This window comes from Pteronotus mesoamericanus, unplaced genomic scaffold (assembly GCF_021234165.1).
Source record: "Pteronotus mesoamericanus isolate MK-2021 breed Mesoamerican mustached bat unplaced genomic scaffold, CSHL_Meso_final scaffold_21, whole genome shotgun sequence".
NCBI classification, from domain to species: Eukaryota; Metazoa; Chordata; class Mammalia; order Chiroptera; family Mormoopidae; genus Pteronotus; species Pteronotus mesoamericanus.
In genome coordinates this window covers 4,005,934-4,015,913 of record NW_026555310.1, presented here as the reverse complement: position 1 = coordinate 4,015,913, position 9,980 = coordinate 4,005,934, and the positions used below count along the sequence as shown (strand labels likewise).

The window sequence follows — 9,980 nt, the reverse complement described above, 5'->3', positions numbered from 1 at the left end:
GGAGGATTATTTCCATTGTCTAGCATAGCATCTGGACATGGTAGGCGTTTGATAAATATCAATGACTTTATAATGCCCTGCACATTCTGCGGAACTGGAGTGCTCATTCTCCCATCACCTGTAAATCTGAATGCATTTTTACCTATGTTGGCACTGCCGTCATTCTTTCAAATATTACTTTGTAAAATGAAACTCTGTGTTCTTACTGTTTCTGGAAGAAATTCTGAGGTTCCAAATGATCTCAAATGCTGAGCAAAGAGACTGAAAAACATGATTACGATCTGTTTCATTCTGTACTCATGGAATCTGATTATGTTTACCTCTCTTTATATATTTTTCCTTTACCGCCTCCCTCACCCCCACACAAAATGAAAGGATCTGATAATGAAAAGGGTGAAGGAAAGATGACCGTTTATTTCAGTTGAGCAGGCAGGCATGTCAAACGAATTAAGACAGAACACATAATCAAAAATATATTGGGAGGGGGTAAACGGATCCCTTTTAATGATTCACAGCAACCACATTTATCTTCCACTGTTTCTGGAGAGAAAAATGTCTTCGGATAAGCAGTGGTCAGCAGATGAGGACGAAAGCCAATTATCTCGACTGATGAGGAAATCTAGAGATTCCCCCTTTGTGCCTGTAGGTAAGTACAAGCCTTGACTGAATACTGGAAAACTGTTTGTAATAGTATAGTCATGCTTTACCTAGCAGTATCTTTGAGGATGGAAATGTTTTATATAATGGAATTTTTTCAGATAACTGAAGCCAAACTCCCTAAGCAGAGTTAAACTTTCAGAAGTTTCTACTATATGGCAAATCCCCAATAACTGCAAAGCTATTATTACAAAGCATCAGGTTTTATTCTATTTAATCCATCTTCATAAGAAGTCTGACTAAAACTATTAGTTCCCAGCCAATCTAAATGGAATTGACTGCATGGACTTTAACTCTGTGGTGACTCGGGATAAGCAGCAGCAGCACCCGGAAAGTCTGTTAGGGACTAAGGAGATGGATCTCTCTCTGTCCTCTAAGAAACTCCAGCCTTTTATGTTCTTGTGTCTGATATTTACAGATTTTTCCATTTCTTCCATATTATTGGATATTATTAAAAACTTCTGCTTCTGATGTTTTCTGGCCCTAGAAGCTAGAAACTAGAAACCCAAGGTTAAAAGAACTGTGTCAATTCAGAGCGAACAAGCTCTAAGCAGAGCCCGGGCCTCCCTGTACACTGGAGAGCATGAACTTTGTGGGGTTCGTGCTCAGTGGCCCTCCTTCCTGGCTTCCGGATCTGCTCCAGGTGTTGAGGTTGATGGTTAAGTAATCTCTACATTAAAGAAGTGGTATTAGAATTATACCTGGAGTCTTCACCTCCTTATCCTTTCCTAACACATATTTAGTATGTTTATATTTTCCACAAATACTAGATGTATGTGGGCTTTAAAAAAAACCCAACAAAATCTAAGCACCGATATTGTTTTTACAATCTAAGCTTCCCCTTTCTTTTCTTTTGGATGGTTCAGCTGCCCTAGGCATTGTTATTATACACTGCAGCCATGACTCTTTCCTTATGTTCATTTTGTCTGGAAACTGTTAAAATAACCTATTTCAATCACACTCATATAACTTTGTGATTAATTCCATAAAACCTTCTAAATAGGTAGAAGTCATATGTTTCCATTAAATGTCCTTGCAAATCTAGCAACTTCATGTCATTATTCACATGTCAACAAGAATAAAAATTTTACTTTATAATTATATTCTGTGTTTAGAGATTCCATTTAAATTAACTAACACTTGTAATAACACCCACAACAAATTGAAACATATAATTTTATAGTGATTTATTCACCTTCCTTAGCATTTTTAACTAGACAAACAGTTCAAGAACCTGATGCCATTTGTACAAATCACTATAATGAGCAGAGATTAATCACTGTGCCTGTTGTAAATTAAATTATTTTTCCAGAGACATTTAGGGTGATTAAAGTAGAAAGATAAAAGTGTTTCCAGCTAAATTCAATTATATACAAACTACAGAGACACTGTATGAAAAACAGTAAGGGTTCTGACTTTAATCTCTAAAAGAAACAAAACCAATTTACGTAAGAACAGAACCTTGATTCGATAAGGGAAGACAACCAAGTTTTTGCTAGGAAAATAATGATAAAATTTGGGTATATATTATTGATTAGTTTGTTTTGCTACTGTTATTTTAACAATATCTGTGTAGCCCCTGGTACAGAATGGAGCTTTCTACGCAGATAGTTCACAAAACATTTTTTCTTTGTCATCTTCAACAATCTCCATCATTACCATCTATTTATATTGTTTAGAACTGTCCTTCGATCACTGTTAAGACTTGTGCATACATTATGTGTATTTAAACTATGTGTTGATAGATTGTTTTTGCTTCTTTCACTTAACATTTCATATGTACATTTCTGTGTATTAGTACTTCCTATACTTACAATTTTTTTATGGCTATGGCAGATTTTCCTCTGTTTGGGCCACTTGGGTTATTTAGTTTTTCCTCATACATTGTGTAGTCATAAACATCTTTGTATGAACTTCTTGAATTTTCTTTTCCTTGTTTCCTTGGAGTATGTTTCCAAAGGTAGAATTTCTAGGGCAGGAAGCATGTTCAGTTTAATATTGCTAACTGTGCATTTCCAGAATTCTTTCTAGAAAGATTTAGTTAAACTTACAGAGCTTTCAGTATTGTACCTGTCTCTCAATGAGCCTACCATCATCATTTTCTTTTTGTTTTTTATTAATCCTCACCCAAGGATCTGTTTATTGATTTTAGAGAAAAAGGAAGGGAGAAAAAGAGATAGAGAGAAAAGTGTCAATGTGAGAGAGAAACAACAATTCGTTGCCTCCCGAATGCACCCTGACAAGGGAATCAAACCTACAACCTAGGTATGTGCCCTGACCAGGGATTGAACTCACAACCTCTTAGTGTACGGGACAATGCGCCAACCAACTGAGCCACTTGGCCAGGGAGGGTTATTTATTTTTTTGCTGTTTATATATATATATATATATATATATATATATATATATATTTGTTATTTTTATTTCAATATCATTTATTGCTAGTAAGTCTATAAAATACACACGTTTTTATTTACTGATTCTTATTTCCACTTAAGTGGATCCTAAATTAATAAATATAACTTTGCTCATATATAGAGACACACATGTGCCAATTTAATCAAAACTTGCTATCCTACATAAATATCATTTGAATTTCCATGTACTAAGAACAAACATGTGGAAACTGAAATTAAAAACATAATACCCTTACTCAAATTAGAGGAAATAACTTTTAAAGCACATAATTTGTGAATTTTCCTTTTCTTTCCCCCCTAGGCAATATCTTTTATTTTTTACTGTTCAATTACAGTTGTCCCATTTTTCCCCCATTACTCTCCCTTGCCCTACCCACCCCCCATCTTCCACATTCAATCCTCCCCCACCCTGCTGTCTTTGTCTACCGGTCCTTTATACAAGTTCTTTGACTTGACCCTTCTTCCTTCCCCTATTGGCCCCCTCCCCCATCCCCTCTCGTCACTGTCAGTTTCTTTATTTCCAATTTTTTAATTTAAATAGTATCATATAGTAAAAGTGGTATTGGAAAGAATTTTGTGAAATTCGAGACACTGGAATATTTGAGCAATGTCAAAAAAAAACCCACCCCACCTCATACTACTACTTACAATCACTTGAAAGAAAAATGTTTAGGTATGAGCTTAAGAAAACAGGTACTATATCTGGCCCTTGCTGGTGTGGTTCAGTGGATTGAGTGCCAGCCTGCCAACCAAAGGGTCACTGGTTTGATTCCCAGTCGGGGCCCATGCCTGGGTTGTGGGCCAAGTCCCCAGTAAGGGGCGTGCAAAAGGCAACCATACACTGATGTTTTCCTCCCTCTTTCTCCCGCCCTTCTGCTCTCTCTAAAAATAAATAACAAAAATCTTTTAAAAAAATAAAGAAAACATGTACAGTATCTGTATCCTGAAAATTACAAAATGTGAGTGAAAAAAATTAAAGAAGTCTTAAATAAATGTACAGACAATTGTATTTCTGGATTGGAAGGCTGAACATAAAGATGTCAACTATCCCCAAATTGATCCATAAGTTTGGTGTAATTCCTATCAAAATTCCAGCCAGGTTTTTTATAGACACAGACAAACATTCTGAAATTCACATGGAAAGGCACAAGTCATAGAATGGTTAAAATGATATTAAGGCTTACTGTACAGCTGCAGTAATCGAGACAGTGAGGTATACATGGAGGGATAAATGCATAGATCAATAGGATAAAGGAGAGAACCCAAAATATAGACCCACGCTTTTGTTATGCAGGTTTTCTTTATTCTTATGTCAAAATATAGCATCTGTCTTTGTCATTTTAAGTCTACCTTACCCTCTTTTAGCTATTATAAATATGCTATTCTATTTTCTTCTAGTTTTTGTTGATATTTTTCTTTTTACATTTAGTTCTAACTCAACCAGAATTTTTTTGTAGGGTCCGTTGTGAGATAGAAGTCTAAGTTAGTTCTCTAGGCCAATAAATCATACTAATAATATTTACTGAATGATTATTCCTTTATGTTATTTGGTTATTTTGATTTGTCATGGGTTATCACAGTGTTTCAAATCTCTCTCCAGGATCTTTACTATTCAGTTGATCAATTTTCTGTTTTAGAGCCACTTATATAGGATCTTGGTTGTCACAGCAGTATTTTCATTCCTAACATTTGCAGGGAATACGGAAATATTTGTATGGGTTCCCGGGATTTTCTAGAATCACAGTTCTTCCTGGGATCACATACTTCCTGTGCATCTCTCATTAAAGGTTAATGTCTCAGTTTTACAGAAGATTCAAGTTTTTATCACTACTTGATCTACTCCTTCTTTGATAACAGGTAGAAAGGAGTAAAACCAAACGCTGAAAAGCTAAGGCTGCTGGGATGTTTGATAGGTTTACTCACTAAGTGACTTGCCCAAATAAAAGCCTTGTAGCATGTGCAATTTGAAATCATGCCTCAGGAAATTTAGAAATTACTAAACAAATTACTATACTATATTGTTCAGGTTTTCTGGGGAAAAGCTAAACTGCAAATATTGAATCCATGAATGTTATGGGTCCATTTAAAAATCTGGCTAATCAAATCCCGCATGGTTCTTTCTAAAGTATCCCTTGGTATCTTGCCTGCTCATCTTCCAAGTACTATTCCTTTGCACAATCCTTTATTTAACTCTCTAGGCTCATGGGAATTCTAGCCTGCTAGTTATAGAATCCCTCCTTTTTTAATTCACAGGGATAGCAGGCTTCATGACTGTGGTGTCCTATGGTCTTTACACGCTAAAGTACAGAAGAGATCAGAAAATGTCCATTCATCTTATTCACATGAGAGTTGCTGCCCAAGGATGTGTTGTAGGAGCTGTGACTCTAGGTAACCTGCTTAATTTGTATCTTGTGTACATCCGTCTCTGACAGTATTTTTATTCATTTTATTCATTCATATTAGAAGATGAATATTGGGTCATGATGATATAATGATGGAGGACTGGTAAGAAAAACAGTTTCTTCACTTGGTTGCTGTTGTTGCTTTGTAATAGGCTTAATTTCTTAAAGTTTTAAGCACTGAAAAAAAGCACAGTAGGCAGAAAGTACACACTTGCAGTTATAAAATAAGTCATGCAATACAACAGCATGGCAACTATGCAATAATCCTGTATTGCACATTTTGAAAGTTGCTAAGAGGGTACCTCTTAAAAGTTCTCATCACAAAGGAAAACTCTGTAACTATGTAGGGTGATGATGTTATCTAGATTATTGTGGTGGTCATTTCACCATATGTATAAATATCGAATCATTGCTGTACAGCTGAAATTAATATAATGTTGTATGTCAATTATACCTCAATTCAAAAAAACAACAACAACAACAAAAAAATGGAAACCCTGGCTGGATGTTCAGTTGGTTAGAGCATCATCCCTATATGCCAAGGTTGTGGGTTTGATCCCCAGTCAGGACACATACCAGAATCGACCAATAAATGCATATATATAAGTGGAACAACACATCGATGTCTCTCTCTCTCTCCCTCTTTCTCCCTTCCTCTCTCTCTAAAATCAATTTAAAAATTAAGAAAAGAAAATAATATTGAGAGGAAAAAGAAAATGATTAGGGATGATTTGCAAAGGAGGGGAGAAAATAAAGACAGAAGTTAGATGATAACTGGGATCTGAATTAAGGCAGGCAATGGAAACAGAGGAGATGGATTCTAGAAATATTGAGGACTCGGCAACTAAGTGATTGGACAAAGTAAGGAAAGAGGAATCAAAGATAATTCTCAGGTTTCTGGTTTGGGCAACCAGATGTAAGGGTTGCCTTTCACTAATACAAAGAACAAAGAAAGGGCAAGTTTGGTAGGAGGATGAGTATGTATCAGACAAAACAATAATACCTAACACTTAATGAGTGCTTATGATGTGCAAGTCACTCTAACTGCTTTATATATTATCTCATTTAATCTTAACAAATCCCTATTTTGACACCACCTGGTATGCTGCAATACAATTCAATACTGATGCTAACCATCTGGAGCTCACATCATATGCCACAGGTTTAGGGACACAGTTCCCCAAAAGACTGCCCTTACTTCAGACACCAGCCTTTGGGGGTCCCCAGGCCATCTGCACTTCTGATAAATGGCTACAAATTCAAGGGTTCCCAAGATCCCCTCACGTTTGATTATTTCACTAGAACAACTTGCAAAACTCGGGAAAGCAGTATACTTACAACTATATTTTTTCTGTGAAGTACACAAATCAGGACCAGCCAAGAAGGGCAAGGTCTGGGAGATCGAAAGCTCAAAGCTTCTATGCCCTCTTCCTACAGAATCAAGGCATGTACCCTCCCAGAGTAGCGATGTGTTCACCAGTCAAGAAACTCCACTGAACTTCAGTGTCCAGAGCTTTTCCTGGGGCTTCATTATGTAGCCATGGTTGATTGAATCACTGGCCACATGATGGACCTCAGTCTCCAGTCCTGCTCCCTTCCCTGGAGATCCAAGAGCCCTCCAGTCACACGGTTGGTCTTCCTGGCTGACTAGCCACATCTTGAAGCTACCTACGAGCCCACCGTGAGTCTCCGCATGAGCATAAATTCAGGTACGATCCAAGGAGCTCACAAATAAGAAACACACTCCTGTTACTTGGGAAATTCCAGGCATTTTAGATCTATACCAGGAACCCTGAACAAAGTCCAAGGTCTTTATTAAACAATATCCTGTGGGGTAGGTACTGTTATTATCCCATTTTACAGATTAGGAAACTAAGGCTTAGAGAAGATAAATTACTTGTTCATAATCACATGGGCAATCTACTCCAGAGCCTGAACTCCTTTTTTTAAAAATTGATTTGAGAGAGACAGAAATATCGCTTTGTTTTTCCACTTGTGTATACATTCATTGGTTGTTTCTTGTATGTGCCCTTACTGGGGACTGAACCCCACAACCTTGCTGTATTGGGACAATGCTCTAACCAACTAAGCTACCTGGCCAGCGCCAGAGCCTGAACTCTTAATTTTATATTATACTGACTGAGATGCCTATGGCAGATGCTTCCAAGTTGGAGCACTCGTACCCTAGCTGATGTATAAGGAGATCCATGGGGATATGGGAAGAAAATATTTTTATCTTAAAAACACAGAAGCTTTACTAATATACAGACTGACCATAGGACATTTATACTGTTTATAAATAAATGCGCATCTTCAGGGGCATGCTCAGTGTATTTACTTATTCACAATTTAAGTTTGGAGACCACCTTCCTATGGGATGTAGAAATACACATAAGGTACATTGAATATACGAGTTGCATATGGGTCTTGCACTCAGAAGAGACCTAACTTAGAGATCGAACTTGCTTACCAGTGAAGCCATAGATGTGACGTGGTAAGAAAAGCTTTGAGATCAGAACTCCTGGGAACACCACCACCGTTTAAGAGGTAGGCAAGAGGTAAGAATTCTCTGTCTAAAAAGTACAGGGGACAAACAGGGAGAGAATGCCAAGTGACGATGGAGGCAGAGACTGGAGTGATGATGCATCGACGCGCCAAGGAAGGCCAAGGGCTGCCGCACCCGTCAGAAGCTCCCGGGGAGGTGTGGGGCAGGTCCTCCCTCACGTCCTCCTCAAAGTACCAAGTCGGCTGATACTGAAGCCAGAAAAGCTGGCATTGGTGCTGGCTGTCACCAACCAATACGTAGAGCCAAGGATTGAATCTTTATGGGTGCTTTATTCAGATGCCGGTGATCTGAGAAGATGGCAGGCTATGTACCCTCAAAAACTATCTTAATATTTCATCTCGAGCTGACATTTTTATGAGAAGAAAGGGTAGGTAAAGGGACTGGAAAAAAGGGGTTACTTGGGTAAGAGTTGCAGTCCTGCAGCAATTTTCCTAGTGCTTCTCTATCTGCTGATCAACAATTCTTTCCCTCCGTTCCCTCCCGGAACACGACGGCTCAGACACGGCTCCGTCCTGGCCGACCCCCTGGAGTCACAAAGGTCACGCATTCCTGTTCCAGGCAGATCAGCTTTCCACCTACATTAATCACTTAAGCCTAAGAACCACAGCTAAGGCTAAAATCTTTAACTCGAGTTCCCCTATCGATACCTTGAGCCTCCAGAACGGTGAGGCAATAAATTCCTGTTATTTTAAGGCAAAAAGAAAAAGCAGCAGCAGCAGCAGCAGCAGCACAGGGAAACAAGTCTTACAATTCTCTCTGAATCTGAATCTGAGAATGTTATTTCCATTGATACTGCAATGATTCAAATTAAAATTTTTTTGTTTTGAATTTTATGCGTCTATGACAGTAATCATATATTGCGTTAGAAAATTATGTAGGCATCTCCATCACTGCTGAGATGAGAACAGCTGACTCACTGACACTTCATCCTCTGTGTACTCTTTGAAGATATTACAATCAGTGTCAGAAAGAAAGCAGAAGGAAGCTGAAGGATTCAGTTTAGACAATCTACTGAACAGCCGATCCCTTCATAACTGGTATCAGGGAGGGATGAGTTGTAGTTTAAATCTGTGATTCCTTAACTTGTTTGGGGTATAAACATTTGCTGGCATGCCTGGATTCAGCTCCTCTGCTCCTACTTCAGCCTTTCTGCTTGTCCCTAGGACCTCATCTTGTAGAAGATATATACCTATCTCCTCTGCCTAAACTCATAGCTATTTCAGCCCGTAGACTGTAAATCCCTAGAAGCAGAGATTAAACCTATTCACCTTTGTTTTCCTCGGGACACTGGGCACAAGTAGACACTGACAGATGTTTGCTAAATTGAGGTGCGTATTATTTTTAATCTTAATATCTAGTCAAATACTTTGACTTCCCTACCTTTTTCACCAATATTTTAAAATTCAAACTTTAGGGTGGCGTAGGGTGGTGAATTATAAATTCAGATTTACACTGATCTTAAATGGCTCTTAGTTTTTGGTGTTTTGTTTTGTTTTGTTTTGTTTTCCTGGAGCCACTTGTATAATCCAAACCAAAAATTAGTAAGATGGAAGGTGTTTTTGTTTGTTTGTTTTTAAATTGTGGGCTAGTTTTTGGAAAATGCAAGTGGAAGAAATTCAGTGTTTGCTTCCCATGGATGCTCTATTGATATACATCTTTTTGTTTCTAGGTGTTCTCTATTCTATGTACAAGGATTACATTAGACCTCGATTCTTCAATGTGCCCAAAAAATGAAGCTACATACAAAAAAGACAGGAAGCCTTCTGGAAACTATTATGAAGAATGAATTTTCAATATATAGCAAATTATACTGCACAAGTACTAGATAGACTTTTCATAGCCTTGTATAGTAAGTCTCAATTGTTTAAGCTGATTCCCACAGCAACAATCACAGTCAACTCAAAAATATCCTTGTTGATGTCTTTCAGAACCTAGGGC

General features: G+C 37.8%; 1 protein-coding gene across 1 annotated transcript; it reads left to right on the top strand.

Moving 5' to 3' along the window:
- Positions 1-552: 552 nt before the first annotated feature.
- HIGD1C (HIG1 hypoxia inducible domain family member 1C) lies at positions 553-9,776 on the top strand. Its single transcript, XM_054591109.1, has 3 exons — positions 553-646; positions 5,328-5,462; positions 9,712-9,776. The coding sequence occupies exons 1-3, from the start codon at positions 553-555 to the stop codon at positions 9,774-9,776; spliced, it is 294 nt and encodes a 97-aa protein (XP_054447084.1).
- Positions 9,777-9,980: the final 204 nt, after the last annotated feature.